This window comes from Ooceraea biroi, chromosome 3 (assembly GCF_003672135.1).
Source record: "Ooceraea biroi isolate clonal line C1 chromosome 3, Obir_v5.4, whole genome shotgun sequence".
Taxonomy (NCBI): Eukaryota; Metazoa; Arthropoda; class Insecta; order Hymenoptera; family Formicidae; genus Ooceraea; species Ooceraea biroi.
The window spans coordinates 16456470-16471321 of NC_039508.1; the positions used below are offsets into that span (position 1 = coordinate 16456470).

General features: G+C 40.4%; 1 protein-coding gene across 4 annotated transcripts in view; it reads right to left on the minus strand.

The window, feature by feature from the left end:
* The window catches only part of LOC105286449 (latrophilin Cirl), a 407961-nt gene that overhangs the window by 38959 nt on the left and 354150 nt on the right, over positions 1-14852 (minus strand). For all 4 annotated transcript variants that reach the window (XM_026968306.1, XM_026968309.1, XM_026968308.1 and 1 more), the window contains one exon: positions 9270-9456. In XM_026968306.1, the coding sequence (XP_026824107.1) occupies positions 9270-9456 (187 nt within the window). The remainder of the gene's footprint in view (positions 1-9269; positions 9457-14852) is intronic.

Here is a 14852-nt window from a genome sequence, read left to right on the forward strand (position 1 = left end):
AACACGTAATATTTGATTGCTGTATAATTACAATTAATGATTTTTTACGTAAGCTGATCTACATAAAAAAAGTCACTCACAAAATTTATTATATATAAATTTTCTATATATCACTTGGTGTGCAATTTCTTGACATTATTATCGCGTTTGATCGATCGAAGCGAAAAATTTGAACCCCTTATTTCCCACTAATTGCGACGAAGAACAAATCGAGAAGGAGCGTAAAAAAATCGATCGATAGCGGAAACTGGGCGAGACCGCTAACGAACGAAGAAATGGAAAATCGAATGGGGAGATAAAAAGATTGGGATTGCGAGGGAGTGAGGGAAGGAAGCTACGACAACTTTGTCCGTTGTCTCGACCACAGACGCTCTTAAACGGAATGACGAGCCGGCTAATTTAACGCGATTATCGGTGGAATTTTCTGAGATTGCAATTAAGTTTGGTTAAATACACTCCCGACGGTTTCCACACCACATAAAACTAAATGACGGACGTCTTAAATGAGAGTTTCGATAATCTTTTTCTAGAATCCGGATTAGAAATAGAATATAAATCAGAAATGAAAATTGCAGCGTCTCGATTAAAATAGAAAATAAGCGAAATGTTTACGGATATCTTCAAGTAGAAAAATTCCAATGTAAAAATAGATTTCTTACACCGTACATTATATTATTCTGATGAAAAATTAATAATAATAAAATGCATTGTATCAAGTATTGTTTATGAATCATTCGAGACTAATGAGAAATTGAAGCTGCAGCAGTGCAGCATCTGTCGGAAAAATCTTTTGGGAAATAATATGAAGAGTTTAAAAAGGTTTTTGTAGATACGTGTCTGTTACTTATACGTCCATTGATTTATCGATTCTTCAAATATAATTATTTGAATTTAAAATTGCGGACAGATTTAGTCGCCGTGGAGAAAATGTAAAAGCGAAGAGACACAAACGAGAGCTTTGTCAGCAGGATATAACTATATTTTCCATTAAATGGAACTGCGAGGGAGCTAATTCCGTGTAACATGATTATAGAGTTGTGTGATTGCAATTAGATCGTGCTATGTGTAATATATCGGAAGACTGGCTGAGAAGCGAGATTGGACGCTGATAGGAAGAAATAAAAGATTGATCGACTCGACTCTAAAATGCGGAGGATTTCTCGCAAAATGATTTTCTTTTCATCTTAATGAGTTCAAATAAATCCGTAACAAAAATGATGGAAAAAACTTGATTTACTGCACCTAATTTATTGCAGAAAAATAATAACTAAAATTACAACAAACTTAAAATTTTGACTTTAAAAGTGAACAAAAATATATGAATATTGAAATTATATTTTTTTATAATCCACTATCCATTTATAACAAATACACACATTGCATTACGCTTTGGAAAATTGCGAAAAAATTATTTCGAAAGATTATCTGACAAAAAGCGATTTCCTGGTTCCGACATATCTTCCAATCAACGTAACAATTTGCAACAAAATCATTGCGGGCGATAAAATTTCCCTCGAAAGCCGCATCGCCATTAGCGGATTAGCGTCGTGATTTGAGAAGAGTTATCTCTTGCAAAAAATAATTGCTGTCCCTCCCGGCGAGTCTTCCAATCAACGCAACGATAATTTACAGCGAACTATTGCATGCGCATTGCCGCCGATAAAAATTTCGGCAAACAAAGCCAAATTCGGAGTTATTGATAACATACATGATTCGCGAAGATTAGTTTTCACCCATAATTAATGATTTAATTAATTCTACTCGGTCCTAGCTCGAAGCATTAAAATCATAACATGTGAACGGCGCGAAGAGATTGGTTCACTCCAATAGCGATTTATTGTGACGCTACTTAATGTGCACCTTTTGTTGCGTTAGCCCGTAAATTTGTGGCAGATAATCGCGACCGATAAAGCTCCGTTGAAATCGCTATTCGCGGATTAATTCGGCCCCCCCAGCGCCGATTATCGCTCCAAGTGCTATAGTTCGCCGACGGAAGAAAAGTTTCCTGTAACGACGACAGGGGACGACAGTCTTCCATTACAAAGAAATTCTCGCTGAAAGGATGAAGGATAAACACGAACTCCGAACTTTCGCCGACGCGATCATTTCATTAGCAGTTAGCCGTTCCATTCCGCACGGTGAGCAAAAACTTATTTATCGGCCAGGCCAAGTTTCGTGCCGACAAACACGCGGTTCGCGACGATACTTCGCATCGGCATAATTATCGTTTCCCCTCACTTAACACTCGAAAAACTCAACTGATACAGTGGACCGAAGAGAAAAGAATCGAGAAAATAAAAAATTGTCTAAATATCAATATAATTAAATATAGATTTTACATTTAATGATAAGAAGGTATGCAGCAACTCATATCATTTGCTCCGATTGCTTTAAACACGCTGTAGCCAATAATAAAATAATAAAAAAAGAAAGACACGCGTGAATATGGTGCACACTCTTGCATCTTTCAAAATTTAAACGAGAAAGTTAAGCTAGAAAACTGAGACTATATTTATATTTATATTCCTAGCGAGACGAAATAATCGGAATGACCGAAATGAATTACGATACGAAACGATATATCAAAAAATTATCCGTGTATAATTTCAAACTTTCGCGTTGCGGACGGACGATCTATTAGATTATACGTGTTGGGAAAAAAAGACAACGAAAGGAAGCAATCAAGTGCGTGCTCGATCACCGTAATTGTAAAATACGATGTGGTATGGCATAATGATACTATCTTGCGGCGCGACGAAAAAAAAAGAGAAGAAAGGAGCCAATCTCGAGGAATCTCGCACCCGGTGGTCGATCGAATCTCGTCAAGGGATCCGACGACAATTAAACTCACGTGCTTTGTCAAGATGTAGCGTGGAAAAAGCCTATCTCCATTCCGCTCATTTCTCAGCTTCTCAATTATCAATCACGAAATTCAAGTGGCGATTTCTCTCTCGGTGTAATGTAAAAAAAAAGAGTAATAACAACTGCGCTTGAGGATCTACGGCGGCTCGATCAACGAAGTTAACGATGATGGTCGAACAGCTATTAGCGCGATATAAAGTATTTACGAAATGGTTTCTATGTCATTGATTCACAGGCAGATCAGAAATAATTTTAGAAAAGCTTTTCTCTTAGCCTAAAATGCGCGTTCATGTCTAGGGAAGACTATAAATTTATATATATTATAAACTATTACATAAATATATGATACGATGTTTAATTATTAGCACATTTGAATTTATTTGCACCGATTGCTCCAATCTATCCTATCAATAGACTGACAATTTCGCGAACACGGCTTCACCGTGACTTACATCGTGACTTATATACCATGAAGCACGCATGTTCAGTTTCCGTTACGATTAGGTACTTATTTGGCGAACACGTACGTGTGCGTAGCGCAGATGCGTTTCGCGTTCATTGCGCTAAATCGCGACGAACCGAATTTCGCGGCAACGCGCGGCTCGGGCATCCAATTTCATTAATCGTTCCACCGAAGCCCTCTCCCTCCGTGCCCCCTCGCTCTCTTTCCCCTGCCTGCCTGCCTGCCTGCCTGCCTGCCGCCCCACCGCCCCTTCCTCTCTGTTATCCACCAATTTCACTTAAATCGTAATCTCGGACGCGCGAATCCTCCCCTCGTGCCCGCTTACCACGGCTTTTACCCCTTTCGTGCCGTCATTCGGCTGCCCCTGCCCCTTCCCTCCTGGCCCCTTTCGCCAGTACCCGCGCTTTGTCCGCGGGTTGCAACCGGCAGCAGACGGTTAATCTGCAATTGGTTTCGCTAGCGACGCGATTAAACGGAATTCCCAAATTATTTCGGCCGGTTCGCTCGCCACGCGCCCGATTATTTGCACAGGCACGATGCGCCGAAATTCTCTGGCCTAACGCGACGTAGTCTGGAGGACTTGGTTATGCATAATGCGTCCGCCGCCTTCAAGCGAGCGATTAATCGTTTGCATTTTGACAACAGGATTATCCAGTCGCGAAAGAAAGAAGAAAAAGACAGAAAAAGGGACAGGGAAGATTAGAAACCGCTACGACTACATTACGAGGATTAATATTATTTCCAACATATTTGCGAAAACAAAAGATTACGTCAAATTGTAAATATTAGTATTTCCATATTACGTTGGAAATTAAAAACGCATCCGAAATACATAGAACCATTACGAGCATCCCTGCGCGGAATTTGTATTTGAATGCAATATTAACAATGTTAATTAAATTTCCGAAGAGAAAACGTGAAAAAATATTACGACCAGATGTAATGCAATCAGCATTATAATGATGAAATTAAGCGATTAGTTGTGACTAATATACGGTTACTAATGTAGCGCCTGCCTTTAATAGATACACTTTATATTTAATAGATACTACTTTAATAATTAATAATTATGATTTACTAGATATGCTTGCTCCATTTTGTTTGAACCTTGACCAGGGAACCAACAACTTTTTTATTAATTAAACTAACAAATACACACCCAAATACGTGTCACACATATTAGATCTTACAATTAACACTTTGTAAGCCGTTTCAACGTGCCATACATGTTCTATTCACGGACTTTACGTTATTTTTATGACAACTGCCCGCTCCGGCAATTACTAGAAATGGCTTACAATGTGTTAATACGATTATCGACAGTGAGGTCGTACAGTGAGGGTGTTAAAAGGATTTCGGGGGATACCAGGTAACCCAAGCATCTTGCCTCATTGAATACACAAACGTATGTTAGCATGCTCGCCAGAAAAAAACCATCCTACTTCAGATAGCCTGCTTTAATAAAGAAAGCGCCGGAAAATTGTTAATAACCAAACACAATTACGGAAACAGAACGAAACAAACGAAGCGAAATCGTAAATGAAAATCGTTATTCGGTGATAAGTTCAGTTTAATGCACTCAATCAGATTGTCGAATTAGCTCTTCGCAACCCCGCAATAATTCAACTCTGATTATTATTGTATCGGCGAAGTATTATTTGAATAATTGCAGAATACGATGTTGCAATCAAGAGTAAATTAACGATGGAATCTCCATCTCATAGAGCTTAATTCTACTATTATACATATATAATTTAAAAAATATCAAACTGCAAATGTTTTTCTTCTATTTTATATTTCTTAGAGAATGCTATAGGCGTGTAACAATTAAATGAATTATTTGAAATCTAGATTAAGTAAAAGTTTTAGATTTGGAATATTATGTAACAATCCATTAAACGCTAATTATTTTTATATGATATATTAGGTTTATCAGAAAATATTTTTGCCTTTTATTTGTATCAAAAAATCCGGAGGAACTTTGATCAATCCAATATATGTATACTACATATATGTATGTATGGTAGTAATTAGATATTATGCTCATTAATAATGCCTCATATAATAATGCTCATTAATAAGTCTGTTTACTTTAATTTAATAAATATCTCGCATTCTCCAATTATTTTCATCATATTAACGTACTACATGCGGAGAGAATTGCGAAAAACCGCGGAAAACCGTTGTCGATGATTATTATTTCGAATGTCCGCCAATGAAATAAATGCTGATTCTCAACGATCCCGCGAAAGAACACCATAATATGCCAATATGTGTGGGCGGAAGCATCGATCGATCATGCACCGGCGATTTTAATGAAAAGGATGCCGCGCATCAAAGACGACCGCGGCGATAATAATTTATTCCAGTATCGATACGTACGTGGGAGAGCAGAATGATCATTTCGTGAAAAGATTAAAATTCCGTGGAAACCGGGTTCTCTTGTTTCGGCGCAAATGAGCCTCAAGACGTATCAATAGCGCTTGCAAATTGGACGTGGATATTACAAATTTTTCACTAATCCGTTATCCATCATTAACGAGAAAAATCCTGCTGGACCGTAATAATTACGCTCTCCTCGAGTATGTATTGAAAAAAATCATTACGCTGGCAAGATAAAAAAGAAAAAGAGAATGAGTAAGAGGAAAAAATTCCATTTGGAAGATCTCGATTACTGACAATGAGTCGATTCAATCATGTTTCGTTATTACATATTCTTGAAATAAATTAAAATCCTTTTAGTATGATATTTTTAGTATTTTTAAATTTCTTTTTGTAAAAAGCAATTTAATTAGAAAGAATTTTCATAGAGAATTTAAATATTTATTTTTCATGTCAAAACTTGTAAAATATAAAAATTCTCCTCATATGTGTATACTATATATTAGTTTTATATTGTAGATTATGCCAGTCGACATTTACGAAAGGCATAGCCGAATTAATTACTGTAATTAATTAATATAATTCGCTGAGATTTGTTATCCAGTGATATTATTATTATTATAATGAATGTAATGAATAGTCGCTTATCGGACAAAAGCCACACAAATTAATTACGCCAATATTAATTCACGTAATTGATTGAAAATATTTTGGATAAGACCTTTCAATTAAATCGCAATCTATAATTACGTTTTGCTTGTTTAATTATCAACAACAAACCAAGAAGGTTAAATCTATTAAAAAGTCATTTTGATTCCACTCTCTTTCTTTCTTTTTGTCTCGCAAGCAAATTCTCGATCGATGCTTCGCCGCTCGACATCATTCTTTACAATAATTTGCGATAAATGATACATATAAAACTGCCCGTATCTTGCACACAGCGTTTTTATCACCATATGTAAACGCTAAATGTAGCTGTCATAAAGATTATACTGAATCTAATCATATGACAAACATCAAATAGCTACATTCTGCGCTTAAGATAAGGGCTAATAACAAAAAATAATAAAACAAAAAGGCAGGAGTCTGAAGATTATATTTTTTTATGCATGAGGGGATTTAAACTTTACAGATAGCACGACTGTTTCACGGATAACGCCCGATGTAAATGACGAGATGATGGAAAACAAGAAAGGATTACGAAGGATCGGTTCTAATAATTGAACTGGATTTTATATAGAATCCGATACATTTACTTTTTGTACCGTCGGATAAATACGAGGGGTTTCTAATCATCATCGAGAGAAACACGAAGGAAACGCGCTTGTAAGCGCATTTTATAAACGTGTTTTCTAAATGCATTGATCGACGCAATTCTCCGCGAAACAGCCATGACCTGTTACAATGATCAATGTGATGGATCCCCAAGATTGAGAAACGGAAAACTCCAAGAATGATCTGCGGCGTAACTAGGTGGGCGGATACATTTCCTCTCTAAATCAATCCTTCATACGCGTTATCTACTCCTCGAAGCGAGTGCCTGGCTAGTTTAAATTGTAGTGAAAGCAAAATTGCGTGATCCCGATAAATGAACCCAATGCTGCTACGTACATACAATATTAAAAAATTTTGTTCATTTTTAAAATCTCATTTCCGTCCCTAATTACGCCTTGTAAAATGAGTGCTACTTTTATGGAGATCGATCGAAACAATAAAATTAACGAATCTGTTTCTCTTGTCACATTTTCCACTGCTTTATAAAATTTATGTAATTGTTAATTTAAGTTCACATTCCGATTCTCCCAAGGCAAGTATCTTGCGATCAACTAGAATCAGAAATTCATTGTATCTATATGTTTTTCACAATCGCCGTAGCGAGGGGCACGAAGTGGATTCTCGCGAGGACCGTCATAGTGAAGTCATCGCTGATGCTGCGACTCTTCCTATGCGATCCACCGCGAGACGCACTCTTCAATGGTCCAGCAATTGGCCAGTTCGCTCGACCATGTGAAGTGGTCCGCCACCGACTTCGTTTTCCCCGCTCGATTTTTCTATCTTTTTGTTCCGTTTTTTATCTATGCTCCATTTTGTCGAAAAAGGAAGGGAAAAAGATACATGGGTGACGGGATGAAAAGGAACAACACACGCGATCCCTTCGGTAAAAATGAAGAACGAGAATTCATCGGTGATTTAATATTTGCGAACAATCGACCTTGTCTATGATAATAATTAGGCGTAATTTATCACATGCAAGATAAATTACGTAGATATTTAGGATTTATATTAAAAGATTGCTCAATTTTATTTTATCAAAGGATATAATTTCACGATCAATTGATTGTTCGATCGAGCATTTTCACAATTTCACAAATCACAGTAAAGCGGGACATTGCAATACATGCTTGATTGTTTATCCTGGAACAATGCAAGGATCTGGATTGAAAAAATCCGAGATCCACTGTTAAATTTTTCAGATCAGCGAATCGTGCAATAACCGTGAAATGGCAAGGCTGATTTACTGTCAATCGCATCAATCCAACATCTCTTTTAATTAAATGTTGCATATTGTTCATCGTTCTTCATCTTTCTCGCAAGAGATCGATAATCTCACGAGCAAAGCTGAGCATTATTTTATGATACAATTTTGTCCGTACTGCATTCTTCTATTTTGTCTACACATCTCGATATTTATGTGTTTTATAAGAAAACAGATTTCTTGTTCGTTAGAGGCCAATAAAATGTATAAAATGTTTCTTTATTATATTCATTATATGGCGAAAAAAATCAATAAAATATTTTTCTTTTTAAAAATATTATCTCTTTGTCATGCAGAAAGTGTACAAATATTTGCCAAGCATCTCTTCAGATATTTTTTTCTCTATATTTTATGCCTCATTAATAAATAAATGAGGTCAATTGATGATATACTTTACCTCAACAAGAATTTCTGATAATTATCTCCTCTGGCAATTATCATAATTGTACGACCATAAAAGATCTGTTTTCTGCTTCGTCGTACATTCATCTTGTTAAAAATTGCTTTTGCCCGTGGGAAAATTAATTAGTATTCCAATAATTATCTCCAGTAATTTATTATGGGTCCCTTATACCGACTATGAGCAAATAATTCTTCCTTTCATATTTTGCACGTAATTATTCACATCATGAAAACTAAATATACTACGACGCGTTGAGAGAGAGATATATGTATAAACATATATATAGAATAAATTAATTCTTTATAAAGAAACGGTACGCGCGCACCAGTCGATAAATAATTCGCTGAAATTAATATTCGCTTTAAAAATTAACTTGACGTATGACAAACTAAACTATTTACGCGTTTTTTTTTATCCAATCGAAACTTTTCAATTTTTGGCACTGTGCATTTTTTCAATAATTCCTCTCCGTCACTGGATACAGTTTCTCATTTGGAACTGTCTCGCTCAGCTCTGCTCGCGGCATTTCGGCAGGGTATCGGATCAAAGGGATGTGTTCAAGGCTAATTGAATGAAGTCGATCATAGCCAATATGTACAGACGTGGCTCGTGCAAGTACTCACTCGTTGTTCAGCACGCGAAACGATTTGGGCGACATGCAATTGACGCTCCATTCGGTGTTCCCGTGCTCGTTGCATATCGTGATGGAGAACCTGCCGTAGTTCGCCCGTATCAGGTGGATCAGCTTCCCCTCGCCGCACTCGATCTCCAGCGTCTTGCCCTCGCAGGCGTATGCGGTATCGTACCTCTCTGCAACAGTGAATGTGATACATTTTTCAATAGTTCAATTTCAAATCAAAGATGCTTTCTGGTACCGAACCGCGCGCGAACCGCACGCCGCAACTGCACGCAGATGCAACTCGCTTCGCGCGGGCCGAATGTAAGGATTATGTGCGCACGGCCGAACCCCCGAAATGCACACATGACGTGCGTTGCAGCTGGATCTACCTTCCGCTTCCTGAAAGCCTCCGCGTGCACGAGGATCGCGGAGGATAGCTGCGGCGGCTGCTGACGGGATTACACTCCTGCGATATTTAATCTATTCGCACGGCCGCGTTTTTGCGGTTTATACCAGCTGGTCCGCCCGGTGATTTCTATTTCGCGAAAAATTTTGCATTCGGATTATTCCTGATGAAAGAAGTTTAGGATAAAGTACATTACATTCTCTCTCTCCTCGCCGAGCGCGCGGTAGGATTCCACGTCCGCATTCATATTTGAAATATCACGAGAACATTTAATATAGTGGGGAATTTTTAGTATTTTTAATGAATCTCGTTAATGCATCGAAGCCTCCGAGATCCAATATCAAATATTATTTTATTTAATCGAGAGATCGTTACGTAAAATACACGCAGTGTCTTCCGCAGGGATATATATCTCCGATACATAGATATATTTCCAAGACTTTACCTCTTGAGAGATTCGAGAGAGTTCCAAATTGAATTATGATTCCAAGCTGAATTCGTTTTTCACAATTCAGCATTAATCCCCATGACAATGGGATAAACTCCACCGCGGAATAAGAAAACCAGGTTTTTCCTTTTCAAGTGGCTGATGTGAGTTTAGCTCGTGAAAACTGGCGGATGCACGCTATGTATAATAGTATGCCAGCGTGATGTAAACGCTTCGACACGGAACTCGCGGGTAAACTCGCTGACTTTACCGGCGCCGCAGCATTTCCGCGGAAAGTCCTAACCACGGACTAAACCGGCATTGTGGCGCGTCGGTACGGAACTAATGAACTCACGACGAGGCTTTCACGGACAGAGTTATTACACCACTCCCTACCTCCCTCCCCAATCGTGCACCCTACTCCCGCAAGCTGTTCCTTTGCTCCCTCACGCCACCATCTTCTTCCTTTGTCCTCCCCCGCGTTCTTCGTTTTCTTGAACGGCATATTATAATATATATGGCAACCATCATACCTCCCCCTAAATAAACCTTAGTTTTACGATCCTCTTCGTGTCAATCTGCCACTTATTGCAACATTATGCGCGACTGTAGTCCAAGTCAGATATATCGAGAGACATGCTAATCTATATATAATAGATTTCATTTTTCCTGTCTTGATTTGTTTTTTATCTAACTCATTTCAGTTTATGGATGAAGTCTGCTGTACTAATAAGAATATTCCCCAATTTAATAATTTAAATTATTAAAATATCTGTCATTGTTCGTAGAATAAAAGGGTAATATACCTACAATTCTCTCGCCGGACGATAAGATAAAATTAAATTAACGCGATATGAGGACAAAATATTTAAAATTAGCACGGGGGTAACGCAGGCATTCCTTTTTCCGGAGTCATTAACTGGCGCATATCCAGGCGTCATTACCGATCATCACGTAAAGGATCCTCAGGCAAAAAAAAATGATCTCGGCAAGCATCGACTTGCAGAAAATCCCAGAACAAAGCGACGACTAAGTAACGACGCGCGTGTTTCGCGGTAAATTACTGCGTGCGTGGAAACGATGGGAAGGGTCAAGGTTGCGGCTGGATTACGCGGTGGGCACACGTACACATGCACGAGAAGAGCCTCGATTTAACGTCCCATTCGCTCGCTACGTTGACCAGCAACGGCTACGAGTATCGCCGTGTTTTGTGGCGACTACGCGCCGCTCCGCGTCGTCGAGCAAGGCCGCCCCTAAATTTCCGTTGATCCCGCGGATCCATCCCGGGGTAAAGAGCTAACAAGAACTTTGGTCCCTTCGGTCCCATTTAGCTCAGAATCCGAGCGGAATGTCCAAGTATTATTTTGACCAACCGCTTGTAACCGAATTCGTATTTTGCGTTGAATTGCTCGAATGGCAACGCAAGATATACATTAAATACGTTTGAGAGTTACGGAGGAGGCGGTGAGAAGTGCAGGTACACAATTCATGTAAATTTAATCTCGAGTTTGCAAGAAGCACGAGCAAGCTGAAGACACCAAGAATATGTGCCGCGACTTCGATTTGAATCTTTTTTCGCTTAATTGGAAGATAGCTTCTCTCGAAAGTAGGATAAGGCATCGTTGTAAGTCTGGGATATCCTTGATAAAAATGGCAGAGAACTGCCGAGCTGGAGAGGAGAGGAAGCAAGAAAAAGATTTATAACACGGAGGCAATTTCTCAGCTGCCCCTTTTTGCTCCTCGCATCGCGATTAACGCTCAACTCGCGCCGTTATTCTCGCTGCAGTTTGTTCTCCGTTAATTAAGCGCGTTTCGATAACACCGTAAGCGGCAGATAATCGATATACGGCGTCATCGACATGCTCGATTATATCGGGGATGAGGCAGTACTGCTAAGGCAGTGGCGTTGAACACTTTGCACGCAGAGCATTACATTATCGGGCTATATTATCTATTAGACGCTCGTGCATATCGCTCCAGTCGGAAGTGCCTTTTAATCCCGAAGAACATGGGTGCTTTTCTCGTCCAAGCGCATTTTTTCCTTCAATATCGTCGATACGGAACGACGAGAGATACCCGCGAGATACTCGTTCGCAAAGTGTCGAACAGTTCGCAGCGCATCTTAGCGACGTCGTTACCTCAAGACGCATTCGTAGCGGCGAAGTCGTTCAAAGTTGCCCGGCTCGCAGGCATCCCAGAGACAGGGATGAGATCTCTTCGGGGTTCGCCGGAGAGTTCGCCTTAGGTCCCTTTAAACGCGTCCCCGTCCCTCGGTGTGTGCGGTCACCGCTCGAAATGCCGGGAAGACGTCGCCTCCCTCGGGAGCGCCGAGTTCCGAAGGGAAGCCAGCTGTGTAGATGTATGTAGGTATCTGTGTTTCGAGTCGAGTGTTGCAACTCGACCACGGCGGCTGCACTTCGTCAAGTTCGAAGCACCGGAAAGCGAGAGGATTCTCTTCCCCCTACTCTCCTTTCTCTCTCTCTCTCTGTTCCTCTTTTCTTTTCCTCTAGCTTGCTTTCTCTTTCTCTCTCTTTTATTTTTCTTTCTCTCTCTCTCTGTTTAGCGTTACTCGTTGTGCCTGTGTAAATCTTCGGACTCGCGGCCGCGCTGGAACTCTCCCGAGAGTCCTTTCAAGCTTTATCGCTTCGCCCTCCGGAGCTCTCGATCGCCGCCATCTCGTGCCGGCGCAGCTCTCGAGTCGCTCGTCGAGGTCTTTCGTGCGTGATCGAGGAGTTTGCAATTTCGCTCGGAATAGTGGCGTATTAATTGGTCGAGTGGTATTTTTTCTGCGTTCCCGGAACGCCGATGTTAATGAGCAAGCCAGTAAGTCACTCGTATGCTTAACGAGCCCGTATATTTGGACTTGTTACGTCAAAATTGTCATAAAGCTTAATGTATCTTCTGCTAATTTTGAAGTTCGAAATATATGTACTCATCGTTTCCACAAACGTTAACCTAATTTTCATTTAAATCCAAAAAATCTGAAAACCACACACACACACACACACACACACACACACACACACACACACACACACACACACACACACACACACACTGACGTGTCGACGCTCCAGAATTGATGTGTTCATTCACATATCCCGTGGAATACCTCGCGTGAACTATATTTCGTTGAAACCGCTCGCACAAGCGAGAACTCGAAACGTGTCACGATGTTTCGCATCGCTACGCGAGATAATTAAATATCTTGATGTAATACTCCCCTAAAATATTCTCCACAAATATTCCTTAAACAAAGACAAAGGGCTGCAGCTATGCGGGGAACACGGCGAGCCGGACGCGCAACGAATCGTGCTGCAAGTTCGCGCAATTCGTTCCAACGTCGAGCTCGTCATGAAAATCAGTGGCCGGCCAAAGCGGACACATTCATGCTCGCCTGGCCGTTGAACGAGAAAATTATTGCGCAGCCCCGCATCGTTGTCGAAGTACCTTTTTCGTTACGTTTGTCCGTCGCTGCATCCGCCGCAGCTGCGGCTGACGCGTTATGCGTCATGCGGTCGCTACCGCGGCCGGACTTACTGTACGCGGATTGTGTTTGCGGGTTGTAAAACACGTCGCCGCCGCGCGAAATCGGACGTACGAACGTCTCTCTCTCTCTCTCTCCCTCTCCCTCCCTCCCTCCCTCCCTCCCTCCCTCTCTCTCTCTCTCTCTCTCTCTCTCTCTCTCTCTCTATTTAACCCGAAAAAGTTGTTGCGAACTCGAGAGCGCCGGACAATGAAATTATTATGCGCCCTTTTAGCCGCGTTCGTTGCGACCGATACGACTGCAGCGGACACGCGTGTGTCATGCGGTGGCGGTTTAGACGCGCACGATTCAACAACTTTACGTGTTGTTTGACCAATGTATCGTTTAAGTACATCGTTTACGTCACGAGTATCTCGTTGTACATTTTAATTAATTATTATTGCGCGCTACGTGTTAATCTCGGCTGCGTTTAACGTGGTGCGCGCCCTTGTGCAGCGCACGAATGATTATAATCATAATTAACATGTATCCTGTGTTTTTAACACATGGCTGTTCCCATTATCCAGATTTTTCAGCGACGTCATATAAGAAGTATTATTACTGACCCGGAGTATAATGTAATAAACAAACGGTTTTGTATTTTTCAGAGCAGTCTAGTTACGTTAAAGCATATTTTTGTTTGCCCTGCATCAATTAAAAAGATGGAGCAAATATAACGCTTGAGACTTGAGAAAATAATCGAAATAGTCGAACTAGAAAATTCCATTCTCGATGTATCCAGATCACGTTAGCGCATTTGATAAAAGGAACGCTAATTCTGCAAATAGAACGCTAATTCTGTGAAGCAGCGCGTCCGTCCTTGAGGTTTTCCCGTTTTCAGTTCTCAACATCCTCACGGAGTCCGTCTTTGCGCGGTTTCCAGTCATTTATCCTCTTAGGAGCTAAGTATAACGCTGTGAAATTTCCATTGAAATTACTTACTCGACTTTCCGAGGAGAACAACGGCTGGCTTCGGCAAAAATGAATTTTTCTTATATATCACCGTGCGCGCTTCCTTCGCTTTGGAGAACCGCCTTACATTATTAATGCTCCCCCTCTCTTCCTGCCTAATCAAAAATGCATTATACTTTCAATATCATTATCCTCCGTATTCTGCCAGTTCCGTCCTTTCCAAGCAGCAGTCGCGGAAATGATGAAGCTAAAGTGTATTTCTTCTGAATCATCACGTATGGAACTTGGGAATAATATACAGCGTTATTCGCAGCAG